This window comes from Drosophila eugracilis, unplaced genomic scaffold, assembly GCF_018153835.1.
Source record: "Drosophila eugracilis isolate 14026-0451.02 unplaced genomic scaffold, ASM1815383v1 contig_2161, whole genome shotgun sequence".
Lineage (NCBI taxonomy): Eukaryota > Metazoa > Arthropoda > Insecta > Diptera > Drosophilidae > Drosophila > Drosophila eugracilis.
Genome location: NW_024573046.1, coordinates 163903 through 186438, shown reverse-complemented (window position 1 = coordinate 186438; position 22536 = coordinate 163903). Strand labels below are relative to the sequence as shown.

Sequence of the window (22536 nt, the reverse complement as noted above, 5' to 3'; positions counted from 1 at the left end):
TCGCGGAAATGAGAAGCTTTCGAGGCAGTCTGGCAACGCAAACGAAATCAACTCTTTTTTAAAATGTTATTTAAAATATTTTTCCAAAACTGCACTTGTAGAGCAAATACCTTTACTAATAGTATTTAGAACTTAAAATTACCTATCTCAGAACTTTTTGGGGCTATTAACTGAAAGCTGCAAGTAATTTATTATTGATAATTTCAAAATTCGATATTAATTTAATTTTAAAATTTATAAGCTTAGTAACGGGTACCCTATAATCGACATTCATTCATAACAGATGGTCACAGAAAGATCTCCCTCTCTAGCAACAATTACCGATTCGCTCAGAGACTCAAGACGGTGCCGAAAAAACAAGCTCAGCAACATGTAGCGGAAACCGACAGCAAGCATGAATTTTTTTACAGTTTTATATTTTAATTTTTAACCTTTTAAGTTCGAAAATAATTAAAAATTGAAAGAAAAATAGCTTAGTAGATGTACTTTGGTTTTTCTTTAAGTTTATATTAGTTGAAAAGCAAAAAAATTTAAAACTCCCGCCAACTTGGCACTGCGAATCGGTTCAAATGTTGCCAGCCGATTGGGAGAGCGCAACATGTACTGCAACACTAAGCAAAAAAATAATAAACCAAAGTCTATTTAAGCAACACGAAAAGCTCAATCGTTTTCACTCGAAATTTCGTCGGCTTCGAGGTGTGTTGGCTTTGCTTTTCCGCCGCAAACTCCCCGGAAAATATAAACAAAAACAAGATATTCTAAAATATTCCAAAACCAAACATTCTAAAAACTGAATTATTTTTTGTGATTTTTTTTGCTCATTAAAAAGCAATTTGTATGACAATTTCGTGGTTAGTGTTAAATAATTAGAATATTCTAAGTGTTTACCGTTAATCGCCTGCAAGCCACCAAAAAAAAGCGCGCAATTTGATTTCTGGCGGAATTTGCTGATTATTTTTTGTTTTTTAAATAAATGTTACACAAAAAATGGAAACAAAAATGGGAAGCCAGAAAATAAATGAATGAATGAATTTTTTTTGCCAAAATCTGCTGCGTGTGCAATTCAATTCGAAATAACAAAACAAAAACCATAAAGAAGAGCAAAAAAAAAAAAAAAAAAAAAGAAAAGATACCGCGAAAAGTCATAAAGAAAAGGTGAGAAAACAAATTATTTATTTCATGTGCTAAAAAGACACGCAAAACGAACGTCGTTTTATTTTTAGCCAAACAAAAGTTGTGTGTTATTTGTGTGATTTTTTGTTTGTATTTTTTTTTATTCGCCGCTCTCCCCTTTTTTTAATAATATATTTTGTGCTTTTTTTTTTTTGCATGTTTTGTTTTGTGCGTGTTTTTTTGTTTAATAAAAAAAAAGGCGAACAAAATATTACGATAAAAATTCCGTTGTTCTCGTCGAAGGTTTCCGGGTTTGTTGACTTTGCCAGCTGAATGTTCGAAATTGACATAAATAATAATCATATGCAATTATTGTAAACAATTGTTTTTCGCCCAGGAAACGATTGCCATTTTTTCTTCACTTATTGTTGTTTTTTTTTTTTTTTGGTTTTATTTGTTCGCCAACTAATGGCCAAGATAAAAACAAAAGATATTAAAAATGCAAAAAAAAAACCCAGAGATCTGAAAAAAAATAAATAAATTTAATTCATAGGCCAGTAGTTAACATTTTTTGTTTTTTTTTTCTAAGCTTGATAATTAAGCTTTTTTTCTGCGGCCCATAGAAAAACAACGAATTTCCCCCGTTTAGTCTATTGTTGTTATTCCCCTACAGTAGCGTTCAAAATAATAGCAGATGATTAATATAAAAAAGTAGATTTACTATTAAGAACTATAGACTCGCTTCTAAGTCATACTATATTTTTAGGTTACTATTATTTTGACGATGGGTGTATAACTTTTGGGGCAATTTTTTGTACATGTTTTTTTGGTTTATCGGTTTGGGTTGTGTTTGTGTGGCTTTTAGTTTTTCTTCTTTCCTTGTTTTTTTTACCATATTTTTTATTGTGGTTTTTAGAGCTTATTTTTCTTAGTTTTTTGCCATACTATTTGCTTTTGTTTTTGCTTTTTGCTGAGAGAGGTATTTCCGCCTTTATGGCAAAAGCAATTTACAATTTACAATTTACTTTTCTCTCTCTCTTTTTTTTCTGCATTGCAATTCATTTTTACAACTTTAATTATATGAACAAAAAACTGAAAAACATGAACGGCAAAAATTAAAATTGCAAATCGCATTTGAGTGACGTCGCCGTCAACGTTTCTCTGGCCTTTTGTTTTTGTCGGCTGTTTTATTCGATTTTTTGTTTTCACAGCGGCATTCGCCTGCGCAAAAAAAAAAAAAAAAACAGCGAATGGAATGGGTGAGGGGAGGGAGGAGACCAGAAGACTAGGAGCATGATGATGCGGAGGGGCTGAGAGCAAGAGAGGAGCCAAATCTGCGTGTGCTTGTGTCAGGGGCGGATCCAGAAAATAAGGAGGTGCTCAGGTGCGGTTCAATCAAAAGATTTCTCTAAAAAAAGGCTTATAACAATATCATTACAATTTTGTATTACCTAATTATGTTTTACTTAAATACTAAACGCATATTTTTTTGTTTATATATTTAAAATCGCCTCTTAAAAATGTTTTTAGAACCGCTTCTGTATTCCGTTTGTTAGTATTTGTGTGCGTGAGTGCTGGTTCTCTCTCTCTCTTTGGTGCTCCTGCTCTCTGGCTCTCCACCGCTTCCATCCATCTTCCCCATCTATATCTGCCCCTCTCAGTTCCCCTCCCTTTCTTTCCTTCGCCCCACTCACACACATTTCAATTACATGTGAACGCGTGCTCCAAATTTCAAGTTCATTGTCCAAAAACAAAACAAAACAAAGCGATAACAAACAAAAACCAAAACAAGGGCAGGTCAGCATCCATTGGTGGTGACACGCCCCCTTAAAGTCTTCCGAGTGTTATAGATTTATGTACATATGTATATGTACATCAAATATATCCCCCTGATTCTTGCTACCTTAAGGTGTGTTATGATTATTTTAGAAGGTTTTTAACGTTATGTTAACATACATTTAATCCACTTCATATCATACATTTTTCAAATTCTCTTTAAAAATATTGGAAAAATATTTAAAAAAAAACCCCATTGACATTACAGGGTATTCCCGCGGTCTTGTCCCTAATAAATCTGACAAGTATAACAAAAATCACACTTATTTTCGTGTTATTCCGCAACCAAATAAAAATTCTTTAGAAAAACAAAAAAAACAGTAGAAAATAAAGCAAAAAAAAAAAACGACGGAAATTTTAACACGAAATATTGTTTTTCGTGTCTGATTATTTTGTTGTTTCCATTTTTTTTTGTCATACCAACTTTTAGTTAAGTTTACTCTGTATGTGTTGTTTTCCTCTTTTTTTTTTTTGAGCCAGTAGGTAAATAAATTTCGCTTCTTACGCAAATTGTTCAGTTGTTTATGTTTTGCGACCTATACAAAAAAAAAGTAACAAAAAAAAACAATCATAATTTGCAATGCGTAAATAATGTTTTTCAAATGTTCACAAAAAAAAAAACCCTTTTAATTTATTCAATGTATTTTTTATGAGAATGCAAACCATTTCCTTGAACTTTCCGCAGAGCTCTTTTTATTTCGTATTTGCCTTTCTGCTAAAAAGGGTTCAATATGTATGTATTTTTTGCAGCCTTTTCTTTTTCATTGAGCTGGGGGTTTTTTTTTTTCCATTCTCATTCTCTGATATCAGCTCATATTTATAATTAAAAGCAAACAAACAAAAAACTACTCTGCAGTCGGCAAATCACAAAAATGAAAACAAAAATTAACAACGCCACAAAAATATTATATATATATATGTATATGTATGTATGTTTTTATTTTGATGTATTTGTGGGTATACAAAAAAAAAAGAGACTAACAAACACGTTAGGCAAATTTCGCTGATAACTTCGAGAAGTGGTGAAAATACTGGGGCACCAAAGAAAAGAACAAAAAACAAAAAAAAAAAAAAGAAGAAATAATACGACAAAAAAAGAGCTGAAATCAAAGAGATAAAAACTATTTCCGTCGCATAAAGCCAAACAAAGCGAGACAATGGGAAATAATAAAGAAAAGCAGAGAAAAATATTTAATCGCCCTTCGAAAGTTGAGAATTCTTTTGGCTCCCAGTTTTTATTTTCCGTTTTTTTTTTTGTGCTTTTTTCTGTGTTTGGCCAAGGTTTTCAAATCAAATTATGTCGCGATCGAAAAAATCACAAAAAAGGCAACACAAACGCGGCCTCTATTTTTATGCAATTAACCGCCAGAAAAAAAAAAATACAAAAAAAAATAACATAAAAAAAAGATACATTTTCAAATAGGAAAGATAAAAACAAACAAAACACACGCACACTCCAAATGGGGAACAAAAGCTAACTCTACAAAAATCACCTAAAACCAAAAAAAAAAAAAATCTGGCTTATATATGTACGAATCGAAATTATGAATCACAAAACGTTTTTTGTGGTCTGTCTGTTTGTTTTTTCCCTGTTCGTTTTTTTTTTTTATTATTATTGCTATTGGTGTTTTTTTATATAGTTTTTTTTGGTTAATACATTTTAATTCAATTTTGTTTCTTTCGCTTTTTTGAATTCATCCGCTTCCGTGGCAATGTGGCACTTTATTTCTATTTAATTTGCAACAATATTTCAGCTTCAAATGTGTTACTGATTCAATTATATTTACTTTTCTATTAATTCCAATATATATATATATATATATTTGAACATTCATACTTTTTGCTTTATTTGATTTATTTTTGCCTATTTTTGCTTTTTTTTTTTTTGCTAGAAAACCTTGGCTGATAAGAGAGCTTTGCAAAAATGCATTGTGCAAACTTGATTTGGGTTTAAAGTGTTTTGCTGGAATGCAGTGAACTTAGAGTGGACCTCTTGTAAATCGAAAATGTTATTATTACTAAAATAAAAATTTCTGTCCAGGCCACACTGCGTATAAGTGATATTTATAAGTTCATACATAAAGAACAAATTAAGTTAGTTTTTAAACAAAGTAATCAATATTGTTGCTGCATTAATGAGTGAAAGATTATCAAGCAGATTATAAAGCTTACATCAGTATCAGTTTAGGTTTAGGTTTAGGTATATAAAGTTATTATATAAGTAAATACTTTTTACACTCTGAGTAATGGAAGTTTTTATCAAGTCCTGTGAACCGCAACAGGTTCAAAGTGTATCCTTTTGTACTTCTTTATCGAACCCCCAAGCCCCACCGCCCCCCCCTTTAGAACTTATGGAAATCTTTTCGTAAATTTCCACCCTTTTGTTTGCCAGCAGATTGGAATTCCATCTAACGAAACGAACTACAAATCATGCTCTAAAAAGGCACAAAAAAGGCAAAAGAATACAGCAACAACAACAAAAAAAGGCAACAAAAAAAGTGATGGAGACAAAGGCAAAATAGAAGTAAAAAATACACAAAAAAAAAACAACACCAGAAAAGTATATCCAGAGAAAGGCAAGGAAAATATTAAAACAAGGCAAACATCGCCGGGCAAAATAAAGTCAAGCATTTAATTTATTTACCCCCAAAAACCTTCCCACTTCTTCACTACGAGAAGAAATGGGAAAAAAAACGCTCGTTTTACTGTTGCTCGGTTTTTGCTTGTCCGCTTTTCCCCCACTTTTCCCCCATTTTCCTACTCAATTTTTTTTTGTTTTTGGCGCGCTTGGCAAAGGGAGGAAAAACTATAAGCTTAAAAAGGGGAAGGCAAGGGGAAGGCAGAAGAGATGGGGTGGGCAAAGAAAACTGTAACCGAATGAACGAACGAACTTTTCCAGCGTTGGGAAAGGTAAGAAAGGTGGTAAAAAAGAACAGAAGTAGTAAAAACCTTCATTTATATTTTGCACAGAACAAAATTGTAAGTGGCGTTCAAAAAGTCGAGGTCTATAGTTATTTCTATACCCTGAAGAAGAGGTTATTATATAATATGTTGAAATCTAAAACAAAAGATATTTTCTGTTTTACTTAGGAATTTGGTCTCACTGCGATTGCATTTTAGCATATTTGGTCACATTTTACATCCCACAGATTGTTTTTCAACCTTTTTAAGCATAATAGAAAGCGTATTTAAGTCGTGATTTTTGAATATTTTTTGTCATCAAAAATATTTAATACTATTTTTTTGCTTTCTCCTAAAACCCCAGGGTTGTATTAGCAGTTTCATCAAATTTGAAACACACGAACGGGTTGAGACATAGACTTACTTCCCTGTTGCAAGGTCGAATGGTAATGAAGTGGAATGTCAACCAACTTGTTGAAAGAGAGTGGAAGTTTCAAATGAAATGCCTTTTTCCAGGGTATCAACAGTTTCACGCTCTACAAATTAACTTTATACATTTGGGTTTTTGTGTGTGTGCCTTTTTTTTTGTTTTTGTTTTTGAGTACTCCCTTTTTTTATAGAGAAAAACTCTTATATATTATATAAGTGCAGATATGTTGTAACTGTATATGTGGCTAGTGTGTGTGTGTGTGTGTGAGGGAAAATTGCACATAAACATGCAGAGGGGGAAAAAAAAATGGTTGGGAAATCGGGGAAATCAGGGGGCGGCGTTTTGGGAGGGTCTTGCACATTACCAAAAGAGTAAATCACTTTTGAACGAACCGAAAACTGAAAACCGAAAAACGAAGCGAACCAAGAGCGGGTTGTCAGCATGGAAAATATCTCAATATTCACTTTGCTTCGCTTTTCCTTGCCCCTCCCATTTTTCCTTCATTTTTTTGTTATCCATTTTTTCATTTTTTTTTTTTTTTTTTTTATTATTTTTCGTTTTCCAACGCCACTTTACGGCTGCCTTTTGGGGGAGGAGAAATTCGGGACGGGAGCTTGGCGGAGGACTGGGGCGACCCTGCGACATTGTCTCGTGCAAAAATTGAACAATTTTATAAAATACTCGAACGGAGCAACAACAGCAAAAAAAAAAAAACGTAATAAATTACAAAGTGCCCAAAAAAAAAGAGGAAAACACACACAGATTTTGTTTCGGGAAAAAAGTAAGCAGCAAAAAACACCCAGCCAGTAAAAAAGCCATTTGGAAAAAGCAACGACTAACAGATATCTAGTAATCAGGGGGGCTTAGCACCCAGCTGTATGGTAATATATATATTTTATGATCGGCCAAGTATCTATAAAAGGGACAAGGGATTTTTCTTTTTGCTTTAAGAAGTTTTTAGCTGGGAATAATTTACATTTTTTTTGTGCAAACCAAAACAGATTTCATTTAAGATACTTTTCAGTTATTGTTTTAATACTTTCCTTAAGTCCAGGCTACCTTAAAGTTAGCATTAAGTACAGGGTATTGGCATTCTCATTTCAAGGAGACAAGCTGCAAAAAACTCCCTGCTCTTCTCATTTCGAGATTTCGCCTCCATCATCATCAACTTTTTTTCCACCCAACTTCTATTTTTTTTTTTTTTCGTTCTATGTTCTCCATTCATTTTAGTAGTGGGGCTTTTGTTATTAAAGTAATTTAAATGAAATAGTAAAAGTCAGCTGGGATCATGAGGAAATTGTTCGATTTGATTGAAATACTTCCCTTTTGCCAAAATAAATTGACACAAATTAGCTTTGTCAACGCTTTGTGTAAATATTATAATGAAATTGACAATTTCAGAGTTAGTTTCGAATTTAATAAATTAAAAAAAAAACCTTCGACTTGTTTTGTAACAGTTTTTATGTAAAGAAATAACTTTTATTTCTGTTTTAATTTGAAAAAAACAAGCATTTCTCTACTTTTCCCTGGAGATTTGACGTGTTTCTTTCTCAACTTCTCAACTTTTTGGCTTTTCGTTCTTTTTGTACACTTTTGCGGGTTTTCCACGAACAATATACAGAAATAATATTAAAGTTTACATTAGGCTTGGACCAAAAAAATATGATAAATAATGAAAATAAAAACAAACGAGCAGGCGGAATAGACACAAAACACCGACATAAACAAATGCTTGGCTGGCTGGCTTAGAGGGGGAACCCCCGTCATACCGATGTACCGATGTTAGTAACAAGAAGCAAAAGGCAGTAAACAAGGCAGTAATATGAGTTAGAATCCGCGACGGAGGAGGCTAACGTACTTACAGATACAAATACAGATACAGATACAGATACAGCTGCAGATATATATACATATAGGACCGGCTAAAGATACAGATACCAAATGCCGTACAGCGTGCACACACAAAAAACGACGACAGTTTTCTTGATGAATGTTCTTTTTTCCCCCTCAGCAAGTGAGTTTTTCCCCCGAGTATCTTACATCTTACATTTGTATCAGCAGCTTCTTCGGCTTTTTCATGCGCCGCCACCAAAAAACAAAACAGAGAAAAAAAAATCAAATAGAATAGAAAGAACCAAGCTGAAGAAATAGCTGGTAGCTACACAGAAAGAAAATCTCATGATCTTAATGTTAAAAATATGTTAAATTTGTGAAAAATTCAATATTAAGTTGATATTTAACTTTGATAAATTCGATTTATCAGTTTAAAAACGCTAAAAATAAGAATTTTATTTAATCATGGATATTTTTTTTTTTTAACATTTTCCAGTGCATTAACTAGTAGGTAACTTCCTCTATTTCCCTCCGTTTTCCCCTCTGAGATTGTTCAAAGCAGCTTTTCCTTTTTCCAGCTTTTGCAATTTGTGTTACCCGCTCGCTCTCCCTTTTGGTTTTTGTTTTATTCGATTTTTTTCTGTGTTTCTTTTTCTTTTTTTTTTACTTTTTGTTTGCTATTTTAGCCAGCCAGGTTTTTGTGCAGCTTTTCCAGCAAAAGAACAGGCAGCAGCAGAAGTAGTATCAGTTAACAAGGTAGAAAAGCCAAGGCAAAAAAAAAGGGAATTTCTTCAACAGATCCCTTCTGGCATCCACAGCCACATCCATGTCCACATTCACATCTTCCCAACCCCGATGCACCTGCTCTGGACCATTGATCATCAGTTCTACGCTCTCGGCTCCTTTGAGTGCTTTCCCTGGAAAAGGGTTTTCGAGATCTAAACGAACATTATTTATTGGTTTTGGCTAGACCTTGACTTGATTTAAAAGCCATCTGTCTGATGGATTTATTTGGCTAAGACGTTTATGAGGTGCAAAATCCGAGAGCCTTAAACTTTTTTACAAAAAATATTTCATTCCATTTTTTGGTATTAAATTATGCTCCCACTTTTAGTTCTTTGAAATTGAATTATTTATAAAAATATTTGTTTGGCTAAAAAGTTTACTTACAACAGCTGGCGCGGCGCCATGTAAACGAAATTCAAAACCAATTTAAAGGTTTTAATGCTTAAAAGGAACAATTTTGGTTGATAGTTTAGAGTAGTTTAGAAATCTAATAGGTTAATAAGAAAATTTAGTTATACCTTTCCGATTCCTTCAGCTTCTTCTACTCAACAAAAACTGAAATCAAAATAGAAATAAGGAAAGAACATACAATATCTGGTTATTTGGCCAGGACTCTATTTATGGTTAAGTCCTGTTTTTTTTTTTTGCATTGTTATTCTTGTCGTACGCCTTCTGCCCTTCCTCTTGCACCTTCTTCGAACGCCCCCCAGTTTTCCAGCTCCTTTGAGGTTCAGCAACCTTGAGGTTACACAGATGCGCTGAATGCTTGAAGCTACAAAAAAAAAAATAATAAAAAAAAAAGAAAATATGTTTCTTTATCTTCAGCAGTGTGTGTAAGTGTGTATGTGTGTGAGCCAAACTGGACGCTGCGTGTTTTTTTTTTTACTATTGTTGCTGTTGCTGTCTAATAATTTCAACAAGAACAGCCACAGCAACAATGCCATCTAAAAAAATGAAGAGAAAAACTGTTTAGAAAAGCTCAGATAAATTATGCTTCTATGACACTGAAGAAACTGTTGTGGCTTACTAATTCCCAAAGTTGCAAATGTTATATTTTTTGACATTTTTTGCAAAGAAAGAGGATGTTACCGAAATTTAGTTTATCCCGATTTCTCACTGAAAGTCATGATATTATGCCAATATCTAAGCCAATATTAGTCCAAATATAAAATGTCGTACCTCGTTGAGTTCGTGATTAAAGTTCCTGCAAAATTGCATTCTCACCTAAAAATGTACAATTTTTGTCATTTTCCACAAAAAATAGGTGATGTTACTTATCGAAAATCCAAAATTCGATTACCCCTTATTTACCCTTCAAAATGACAGATTTTACTCCATAATTAAGGCATTATTGGTTCAAATTTGGAATGCAATACCACATTGAGCTTGTTCTTTAATTCTTAGTAAATCTGTATTGAAGGTTAAAAATGTAAAATGTTGGTAATTTATTGAAAGTTTTGATGATGTGTGACCCCTTATAAAAAACACAAAAATTTGTAAAAAAATTGTTTACAAAAATCATCCCAGAGGTGATGAGGAAAGTTTCTATTTGTAATAATCTGCTTAATACAGTCAGTGTTTTAGCTGTGCCTCTTCTTTTCACAAAGTTACACTATAAATACCTCAACAAAGTTTTACATTTTTCTGTCAAACGACGTATACTTGATTTGCAGCCGAAAAATCAGTGTTTTGGCCATAAGAAATCCAAAAATGCCCAGAATATGAAATGCCATACCTCGTTAGTCTCGTAATTTAATCCCCAACCGATTTGTTAGCTGGTTAAAACAGTAGTTATTTTGCCTGTGTATTTTATTTCTACAAATTTATAATCAAAATTTGGCAAATATTGCTCAAAAATATTTATCTCGATTTTTCGGGAAAAACATCGCAATAGAATACCTCACTGAGTTCGTAAATAAAATTCGAATAAATTATTTATTTCTTTTCCAAAAAGAAGATTAATTTTTTAGCAGTAGTTACAGATTTGTACTTGCCTAGGGGATTCATTTTCCATTCCGTGTCATATGGGCATAATGCGGTTGAGAGGGGGGCGCTCAAAAGCTGAGAAGAAGAAGGCGAAGAGGCTGCATAAGTCAACACACGACAACAAAAAAAACGGAAGGCGAATGCACTTGGCCAACAAGAACAATAACAACATCAACATCGGGGCAATATCATAGTTATAGAGGATCGTAAAGTAAAGTTGCACAGTTTTTGTTGTCGGACTGCAGGTTGGTTTTTGTTTTTTTTTTTTTTTTAACTTTTTTGTGTTGTTGTTTTGGGGGCAGAAAGGCTTTATGATGTTGCGTACCCTCTCCAGATATCTGTAGATATATATATATATATCGTGTGTGTGTGTGCATTAAGTGTTATTGCACTTGGCCTTATTCGCAATTGTATATTTTGCTGCGGATCAGGGGAAGCTTGGAACCTGGTCTTGATCTTGGACTTCAATTTGGACCTCCATTCCCTTTCTTGGCCTAGGTCCGATTTTTTTTTTTAGTTGTTGCAACAGCATTTGGCATTCCAAAAAACACAAGCAAAACACAAACGCAACCGTAGAATCTGCCAAATGAATATACAACACATACATACATATATACTAAGAACAACAACAACAACAACAAAAAGAGGGGAAACCTGCGTATCTGTGAGATGCTTCTTTTTCTGGATTTCTGCTGCTGCTTGCTGCGTGTTCTCTTCACTCTTTGGCAATTTTCTTCATTTCTTTTTATTACTTATTAATAATATGAATTTCGAATTGTTGCCCATCCGCAATCAGCGGCAAAATAAAGCGTGTCAAATGGTTTCGAATACGATATATCCATTACATTTCTGTTAAATCAGCGATAACACTTGATTTTGTAAATCAAAAGTGCTGTGATTTGTTTAAACAAACAACACATTTAAACAAAATTAAAACAAAATACTAAAAAGCCATAAGATTACATCATAATTATTTAAACGGGTTTTTTAATTTTCAAGATTTTTCCAGCTATGTTTGTTTAAACTGTCATAGGAAATATTTATCGAAAATACCCTTTTTCGTTGGCAACTTATAATGGGTATGAAAAGAAACATAAACGTGCTGGCAGCAAAAAAAAGAAAAATGAAAATAAAAAAAAAAGAGAACTCCTACCAATTTGCCAAGAAAGCGAGAATCAAAAGAACGCATAGATTTTTCCTTTGAATTGCTTTCGAATGCGAATTCTTTCTACATTTCTTATTATTATTTCTTTTTTTTTCTGTTGATGTTTCCTTTTCTCTTTTTTGTGTGTTATTTTTTTTTTCTGGCTTGGAGCAGAAGCGGAGAAACTGCTTATTCATTTGACTTGGTCTTTCTGTCGTCTCGTTTATTTTATTTTTGTATACCCAGTGAAGTTATGCTGTGCATGGGTATGCTACGTTTTGAGGAAAAATAAGCTGAATCAGAAAAAAGTATTTTTTCTAAATATTCTTATCTTAAGAGGGATTTATATTATTTATAAAATCATTAAGGTTTTGGCTATACCTTATAGGGTACCAGGTGGTCGACTAAGTCATCTCTTATTGTTTTATTTATGCAAGCAGGAGAGTTGAGAAGTTGGAGCTGGGAGCTAGAAAAAAAGGAGGAAGGTAAAGAAGCTGAAGAAGCTCGTTATTACAGCGGAGCCTTCCTAAACTAGACATTATATCAAACGAGCTTCCTTATCATAAATCCATTATTCTACATTTAGTTTAAATTACATTCTAAAAAGATAGTAACGATATTTTTTGAATTGTAGTTTTAAAGTGATTATTTCTTTTGTTTTTGTTAGTTAGTAGTTCAATTTATAGTTGCTTCACTGTATTCAATGCAAATTTTAACAGTATTTAGTGGTTTTTGTTGTACTCGATGTGAAATTCGCATGTCTGCAGATCGTATTTGGTTTCTGTTTTCTTTAAAATATTTTTCGTTGCGGTTTTTGATTGAACGTGAAAAGAAACGACGAAGAAGACGATGGCAGGGAGGAAATGTTTGCATAAATCAAATAAATAAGTCTGCATACTCACACTCCAGTTATCAGTTCGCTTTATGAGGTGGCAAAGGTAATTATGCCTTAGTTAACAATTTTTGTATTTATCTAAACCCAAATTCGGTTTTCAGAACATTATACTTTTTTCGTCACATAATTTTTACCTTAATTTTTTATCTCGTTCAACTTTTAGCTGGAATTTAAATGTTTATTTTTGTTTTGTTTTTAAATTCTGTTTGGTTTTATTAAAAACTTTTTATTACGCGATAAAATACGTTTCGAGGGTTGGGGATTTTACAGGCCAGGACAAACGACGAGGTCATAACTACCCGGCTCTATAAACAAAGAAATAAACGGATATGAAACTTTTTCATTTTCATACCATCATATATATTTTTTCGCTTGCGTATTATTATTTTTATTAATATTAAAAATAACCAAATGAAAATTGTGTAAAATACTCTACATATTTTTGCCGTGTTCCATTTGCAAACAAGTTTAAAGCCCGCCCCGTTACCCCCCTTCCACCCACCGCCTGCAATTCTCTTCGTCAGCCAGCACATAAATTTATATTAAAATTTTTTGCTTCACGTTAAGGAAAGCTGCAAACAAAAAAAAAAACAAAAAACAACAAGGTGAAAAACAAGAAGTGAAAAACCGACGTAAAATAAAAAACAGGAGCAGCAGCGTCGACAATGTTAAAAAATTATACAAATTACAAAAGCGAGTGGGGCAGAGAAAAAAGAATTACAAAAAAAAAAAATTGCTTGGTAAGAAGCAGAAAAATAAAGAAAGAAAATTGCTGTTGGCAGGAAAAGGATGTGTGTATAATGTATATAGAACGTGTACATAACTAGCAACCGATATTATATATATGTATGTATGTATGTATATATCGAGTTATATACTCGATGCCCTGCACTTATCGTTGCCTTAATGCAATTGATAATGCGGTTACAGTATTTTTTTCCACTAGCCCCCGCCCTACCTTTTTTCTTTTTTATTCCATTTTGTTTATTGAGTATGAAAACCAATTTCGTTTGTGCCCATCGTTTGAGTTAATTCCGATATCGGTTTATGCCAAGGGATTATCCCTTTTTGTCGCTGAGGTGAGGTCTTCGTGGCAAGCAGTTTAATTGCCATCAGGCAAGCAGTGCAAGGGGATTATAATGGGGGATTATTTAAAATCATTTTTCCACATTGAAATTCAAACTGATTTTAGTTAGAACTCTTGCTATAACTTAGTATTTTGGTTATGCTGCTTTCCATTTGATTCTTTTGTAATTTGAAAGTTTTTTTTATCATGATTTTGTCCTCAAAAAGATAGTTTTTTTCGTTCATAGCTAAGACTAAAATGGCCCAAATATGGAAAATCATACATCGTTGGGCTAGTTTTCTAATTCATAACAGATCTGCATTCAAAGTTGAAAATGTGAAGTTTTTGCCATTTTTCTGGAAAAAGATGATTATCAAAAATGCGTAATTTATTTTATCCCGATTTTTCCCAGAAAGTCGTAGTATTATGCCCATATCTAAGCCATTTTTCACAAAAAAAAGGAGTAGGAATTCAAAGTTCGATATCTCCTTATTTCCCCCTCCAAATTACGGAATTTTGTCCATAACTAAGCCAATGATTGTCCAAATATGAAATGTAAAACCCCGTTGAGCTCGTTTTTTAATTCTTGACAGATCTGTGCCCAAAGTTGAAAATGTAAAATTAATTCAATTTTTCCCAAAAAAAGATTATGAAAAATTAGAAATTCGGCTTATCCTTATTCCGTCAGAATGATTCTGCCTTTTACTTAGCCAAAAATGGTCCAACTGTGGAATGACATTCCTCGTTGACTTCGTAATTTGATTCTTAATCGACTGACATTTAAATCTAAAAAAGTCAATTTTGGCGAAAATAGTAAAATACGAAATTTGGTTTAATATAGTTTTAAACCCATTTGGTTTTCTTGTGGGTTTTCACCCAGAAGATTGCTATCGAGAATTGGCATTGAGAAATGGGATTCGCTGTTACCAAAAATATATATGCGAATCCATAAGTATTGGTCGTAAATGGTTCAGTTATGTATATAAAACTGTATCTATCTCGATTGAGTTCTCCATTAATCATGGCTGGAATTTACCACCTCCACCCCCATAAACAGTCCAGGAAATGCTAAGGAAAAACTACAAAAAAAAAAAAAGAAAGAAGAAAAATAAAAATAATATAAGAAGAAAGACTGAGCAACAAAAAAAAAAAAGTGGAAATTTCTCCGTGTATCTTGGAGTTGTTTTCCTCACTGTGTGTGTCCCTGCCAAGCATTTATAAAAAGGAAATGGGGAAAATCTACAACCATGTGTGTGTGTGTGTGTGTGTTGTGTGTGAATAAAAAAATTAATAATAAAAAGAGACAGCAAGGAAAAGCAGAAAAGCATTACAGACACACACATGGATGACAGGTCCACATATAAATTCCGTACTCTCCTTTTTTACATTCCGCTTCTTTTTTTTTTTTTTGTATGGAAAACTGTGTACCTTTCATTTAAGTTGACATGAAAATCGATATTTAAAAAAAAAGGATAAAATTGCTGAAAATAAAAAAAAGGAGCAGGGAGCGCAGAAAACATAAAAAACGTCAAGTAAAAAATTACAGCTTAAAAAGTATGAAGAGAAACATGGGGCGAAAAATAAGAAAGAAAAATAAATGGGAAAAGACAGAAACTGAAAATAATAATAAAGACCACGGGGGCGGGGTGACAAAGGGGGTCGGGAAAACTGTAAAAAAAAAAAAAAAACAGGGGGAAAACGAAATGAAACGAGAAACGGTCGTTATGTTTTTTCTGTTTTTCTTCATTTCTGTTTTTTTTTTTTGTACCCTGCTTTTCTTTATTTTCCCTTCGTTCTGCCAGCTTTTTGTGTTTTTATTTATTTATTTTTTCTTCTCTCCAACGTCGCAGTCGCTGTAATGTCTTTTTTCATTTTTATTTTTCCGTTCGCAACCTTTTTGCGTCACCCCCTTTTCAACCCTCCTCCCCCCCTTCTTTAGCCAGCACTGCTTACAAGCAGTGGAGAATAAAAAAAAAAATAAAATAAAATAAAAAAAGATGCAGCAAAAAACACACAAAACGAAATCCAAAGAAGAAGAAAAATGTGATAAAAACTGAAAAATATTTTCCATGAGAAAATCCAAAAGAAAAAGGGGCCTTGTGTCGGTGTGTGTGTGTGCGACTGCTTGGCGGGAAAAATATACTACAACAAAACATGTATTTTTTATGCCAACCCATCCACCCACCCACACACATACACACACCCCCCATTTTCGTTTGTCTGTGTTGGTTGTAGCTTTTTTTTATTTTAAGGAACTTAAATGTGTAACGCTTCCAGCATGTGGGTGTGTGGCTGTTTATGTGTGTAAGTAAGGGAGGTGGGGGAAGAGATTGGGATCAAAAACCCTTTGCAGTTAACTCTTGTCTATGTGTATGTGTGTGTGTGTTAGCAGGGGGTTGGGGGTTTTCCTATTATTGTGAGTGAGCCAAGTCAGAAAACCGAAACAGAAACCGAACTCAAATCCCAATCCTTGAGTGCCGGACATGGCGTTTTTTAATGCCACTATTTTGTACAGTGGAAAATCCGTAAGTTAAATTTGCAAAATAAAAACTGTTCTCATAAGAGAAGGGTTTTGTTTTTAAACTATTTTTGGTAGTAAATTAATGAAAGTTATCAATTCTTATTCAAAAATTTTTAATAACATTATTTTTTGATTTCTTGAAAATGAAAAATATTAATATTCCATTATCTATCAGAAGTTAAACTCACATTTAAAAACATAATTTATAATCTTCATAAAATCAACTTTTTTTTTTACATTTTTCGATTTAAGCTTCACTGTATTTTATATATCAATCATGCTGCATACACAAAAACCCGTACATATGGCATTCTTTTATATACTAGCCAAAGAAGTCCTTCCTTCTTGCGTTTCTTTTTTTTTTTTTTTTTCTCTCCTGTTTTTTTTATTCTTTTTTTTTTTTTTTTTTGCAATTTATTTGCCAGCTTTCTGGTGCTGATGTTTTTTGTAGTTTGTTCTGGTTTTTTTCAACTTTCCTTTGGCATTTCTTGCAGCTGAAAAAGGTGAAGCGAAATTTGCTTTCGCATTCTGTTCGCGAGCTTCTTTTTCTTTCTTCAGCAGCGTTTTTTCAACAGTTCCTCGTCTTTTTCTCGGACGAATTTTGACCCAAGCCTGGAGTTTCTTTACTTTCAAAATAAGTTTGTGTGTGAGTGAGTGCGGGTCCTTTTTTCCCTATAAATGTGTGTCTGTATGTGTGTGTGTGTGTGGTCCATTTTGTACACTGGACATAAAACGCAGCTAACATAAAGTTCTTATCCCCCTACCATTATCCTACCCTTTTTTTTTGGGCTGCCTTTCCCTTGTGCTATTAGTACTAAAAGCAAGAATGCGTTTCACAAAAAATAAACACAAAAAAAAAAACAAAGTTTAAGAGACAAAAAAAAAAAAAAAAATTTGCTGGCAGTTATAAAAAAGGGTAACAAAATTGTTGGGGGAATTCTTAAAATTTATTACCATGCCAGGAAAAGGGGTGAAAGAAAACGGGTGCGGGGGAAGTACCTAGTATATGAACATATCTCTATAGTTTTTTATATATCTGTTTACTGTATATTATATATCCGAATAAATACAAAACATAGGAAGAGTTTGTGTTTTTAAATTTGTTTTTTTTTTTTTAAGATTTTATAGGACCAATGATCTGTAGTTTTTAATCCACCATCCGCTATTGTTATCTTTGTCCCGGACTTTCCTGGACTTTTACATAGGAAATGGCTGATTAAGTTACTTTAGTAGATGCAGCATTATCTTTACCACGAAAATCAATTTATTTCGCTCTTTCGTCACGTCGATTCGATTTTACAATTACGATGAATCTGTGGAAATCGACAACAAAAGGGATTTTATAATTGCTCTTTTCATTTTTTTTTCCCGTACTTTACGTTTAAGTATATTGACAGATTGGTTGTGGGGTTGAAGGTTGGGTGGGGAGGGGAAAATTGTGTTTTTATTAAGCGTCAACTCATTTTGCACATGCATACCAAATACCAAACATTTATATATATATATTACATAAATGCATATATATATATATATATCGGAGTAAAAGCGACAAACAAAATAAAGTTTTACCTTGCGCATAATATTTGCGCTGTATGAAAGTGTGCACAACACACACACACACAAAAATAAGAAGAAAAAAAAAAAAAGCAGAGGAAAATTATGAAAATTTTTTATGTGTATAAAAAGGAATGAGAGAGAAAAAGAATAATAATAAAATGAAAACGAGGACGAACATTTTTATGGTGCTGCAGTCTGAAAGAAAAAACTACCGTCCTTCCCCATTCCCAATTTACCACCTCCAACGCCCACTTCTTTTTTCTTTTTTTAACCACCCACCGAAGTCATTGGCGCTTCTTTGTTGCCAGGGAAATGGAGCTGGAAAAAACATCTCGCCATTCGATGACTGGCAGGACTTTGGTTTTTTTTTCCGCTTCGATCCCGACTTGCTCTCTCACATAAAGCGGGAATTTCGATTATTTATTTGGCTGAAAAAATTGCGATGAATTTAATTCGAAAAATATCTTGAAAAACAGGCCAACAAGAAGTTTGCTGGCATGCCAAAGCTTCAAAAAAAAAACTCACAGAAAAAAAAAATAATGAAGAACGGACAACAAACCTTTTCATTAAACAGTAAAAAGCTGCATGTCCTCCGATTGACATTTACACACCAACAAACACACACACACAACTGGGGAAGGATTCATAGGGATAACAAGTTTATCGATGGATATATAATGCTCTCCATGGGGCAAAAACCAATAAACGGTTCAATATCATGTTCAGAGGCGCGTGAAAAATGTTACGTATTAAGAAAAGTCAATTTAGGATTACACCATAGCTGCTTTTTTTCATTGCAAATTTTTTATGAAATTTTAATGAAACGCTTATTCAAATATATAATTTTAATATCTTTAAGCGGGTTTGGATTTAATGACTTTTCTATTTGGGAAATTCCCTTTATATGGATAATGGAATAAGAGATTTATTAGTAATGTTTTTCTATTTGTTTTTTTCAGGCAGTCAATTGCCCAAGGAGAGGTGCTTCACTAGAACGACTAGCATCACCACTATATCAGCAAGAGGCACCAACATCAGGGGCAGCAGCAGGCGCGGCACCACCATGCTGCCGCAGCAATACTGCCTGAGGTGGAAGTACCACCATAGTAATCTGCAGACCATGTTCTCCCAGCTCTTGGATCGTGGCTGCTTCTGCGATGTGACTTTGGCCTGCGAGGGTCAGCTCATCCGCGCCCATCGCGTTGTCCTTTGCGCCTGCAGCACCTTCTTCGACGCCGTGCTCTCCAATTACGCCAGCGAACGCGATCCGATCATCATCATGAAAGATGTGACCTTCGCCGAGGTCAAGTGCCTCATTGAGTTCATGTACAAGGGCGAAATTAATGTGGAGCATGTGAGTGGAAGTCACTAGTTACTGAACTTTTACGATTTGTATATCCTTAAACCTAATCAGAGATTTTAAATCACCTAAAACTAGATTGAAACATGTCGTAGCATACTTTTTAGCACTTTCCAAATTCCTTGGAGTCCTTACAAATAATTTTTGATTTCCTTTAACTGCAGGCCAGCCTTCCTTCGCTGCTTAAGACCGCAGATGACCTAAAGATCAAAGGACTGGCCGAGGTGACCTGGCGCGATGACGAAGACGGTCCGCCGCCACCGATGGCCGCAGCAGAATTCCACTCGCCGCCGCGCAGTCTGGCAGAGAGCTATGCTCAGGATTTAATCCTCCATCACCAACAGCAGCAGCAGCAGCAGCCACCAACCGGGCCACCCTTGCATCTGCACAGCTCTGCGATTTTGGACAGAGACCGTGAACGGGATCGTGACCATCGTGAACGTCTGTCGCCGGGAATGGAGAGCGTATTGGGTCGCATGCCCGTAATGACGCCAATACCGGGTGCATCCGGCTCAGCAGGTGTGGGTGCAATATCCGGGGCCACATCTCTCGATGGCGTAGCACCCGTGGAGCACTTTCTGGGTCCGAAACGCAAGCGGGGTCGTCCGCCACTAGACGACGCCTACGATGTGTTCAATGTGTACGTTATCCGAAAAATTAAAAGTTTATTTTGAATATTTTCTTCATAATTTCGTTACTTATTTTGGACAGACGTAAGCTGGCCCAGTATGCCGCCAACCTGGAGCCCGCCCAGCGTGCCTATTTGGAGACAACGCGTCACTTTGCCGAGGAACCACCGCTGGCCGCCCATGCCGCCTCGTTGGCATCCCCGCCCGCCGCCTGCCCACCCAAACAGCGCCAGCGTCTACGTCACCAGCAACAGCAGCAACAACAACAGCAGCTCCTCCAGTCGGAGACCAGTGACCCAGAGCCATCTGTTGCTGGTCAAGATTGGTCCAATTCGGAGCCAAATGGTAATACCACGCCGAAGACCCTAAGCGATGGCGATGCCAATAAACAGGAAACTGAAGCCGGCGATGAATCGCAACCGGAAGTGCTCACCGTCACTAGTAGCACCAGCAGTGCCACCAAAAAATCGGAGAAGACTAGTGAGCGTCGCGAACGTCATGGCAAACTGCGTCATGCTCGTCGGCTATATGAGAAATCTGGAGAGGATGAGGTTGAACAGCCAAAGGAAGAACCCGACGAGTTGCCTCAACCCCTGGAGGAGATCGAGAATGAGCATTTGGTGGCTAATCGGGCGGACTCGCCACGTCCAACGGTCGTAATACCGGCCAGTTTTGCCAGCAAATACGAAGGAGGTGTGGCAGCCGGAGCCGCTGGAACTGGATCAGGATCTGGAGCCAGTGGATCTTCCTATTTGATCAACGAACATGGCATGTTGCTGGCCCATGAATTTGCACCGAATGTGGCAAGTGCCGCTGCAGCTGCCACAGCTGCCGTTGCCGTAGCTGCAGCAGCAGCCGCAGTAGCAAATGCCTCGGCCGGAAACGGAAATGGTGGACAGGATCCAGGTGGCAGTGGTGGAAGTACTGGTACTTCTGCAGATTATCCCGACATCAAACTGGAGGACTACGATGCCGCCGAGTTGCGTTTAACAAACGAAGAGCTGTCGCAGTGGCAGGACGTCATCAAGATGGACGACTATCTGGCCAAGGGGCGGCGTCCACAATTCTGGGAGGAGCCCTTTACCAAGCGTGTAAGTGTTGAGTATTTTTTATATAAGAAGTTTTAAAAAATTTAAAAATAAATATTACTAAATGTGGGTAAATATCACTTCAACTTTTTCTGATAATGAAGTTTCGTTTTTTTAATGGCTTTTGTTTTTGTTATTGCTTTTGAAAACCTGGCAATTAGCTTGTAGTTTTTTTAATGGCAAACTACAAATTTAGAAAGCTTCTCCATGGAAAAAAGGCAAATTAAACTAATTGTTTAGGGCGTGACAATGCTATTTCATTATAAATCAACAGCGAAACCTTGAAAATACAATGATGGAGGAGAGTTCCAAGGGTTGTCAAATTAAAAACAAAGCAATAATAATTACTGAATATACATTATATATATTTAGTTATTTTACTAACAAAATGTTTTTTGAATCTTTCAGGTATTGGATGCCATAAAAAATAAAAGACTCGAGATGAAGAAGGCCGCCAGAATTCTGGGCGTTTCCTATGGAACTCTATATGGGCGTTACCGCGAGGTCTATGGCTGCCTGAAGCATCCTTATAGGTAAGTTGTAGCCCTCCATGCTTCCAGTCTGATTCTGATTTTATTCCCTTGTTTTATAGTGGCACCGCCTTCCGTAACTCGGGTTCCAGCTCGGCTAGCCAGTTGGGTGTTCAGCCGCGCTTTGATTTGGGATTCCGTAATGGCAGTGTCCTGCCAGCACAGCTGGGTAAGTTAGTTAGTTAAATAAAGACCAAGGCGAAGGCCAAAACCGACTCACTGGGGAATTAAGTCCAAGCCAATTCCTATTTACAGAGCTGGGCAAGCTGAAGAAGGATCTGAGCGAGCTATGGACACGTCCGCAGATTTGAGGGCCAATTCAAGCCACAACTATAAAGAAGAAACTACAGAAAAATCTCAAACGACGCCACAGGCTGATCTAGGAACACAAGAATAAAAGACAGCTAGACGAGGCTAGTTTTAGATCCCGAAGATAACTTCCCTGAATCGATTCCCAACATTAATTTGTGTTGCTGCACCCTACGGGTGGCGACTATAACTGATCTTCTAAACATTTAGGATCTTATTATTATTATATATATAATATATAAATACATGTCTATATACATTTAAAGACGACGCACGCGTTGATTAGTTAATTGAAATACTTATTATAAATCTGTAGAGATAAATACATTTCTCTTGGTAGTGAAATTCAAAAACATAAACTATGGAAACTAGTTAATCAATAATATAAAATAAAAATAAAAAAAAAGTGAAGTGAATTTTTTGATAAGCTAATGAACCGAACACAAACAATATGTATTACATACAAAAAATATGTTTAAAACGAAATAAAATAATGTCTATGAAAAATATGTTTAAAACGAAATAAAGTAATATCTGTTTAAGGGTTTCTGA

The 22536-nt window shown here is 35.1% G+C and overlaps 1 protein-coding gene across 1 annotated transcript; it reads left to right on the top strand.

Moving 5' to 3' along the window:
* The first annotated feature begins 527 nt into the window (after window positions 1–527).
* LOC108103234 (sex determination protein fruitless) lies at window positions 528–22520 on the top strand. Its single transcript, XM_017208634.2, has 7 exons — window positions 528–1155; window positions 19028–19422; window positions 19593–20068; window positions 20140–21148; window positions 21554–21678; window positions 21738–21844; window positions 21931–22520. The coding sequence occupies exons 2-7, from the start codon at window positions 19132–19134 to the stop codon at window positions 21984–21986; spliced, it is 2064 nt and encodes a 687-aa protein (XP_017064123.1). The 5' UTR covers window positions 528–1155; window positions 19028–19131; the 3' UTR covers window positions 21987–22520.
* Window positions 22521–22536: the final 16 nt, after the last annotated feature.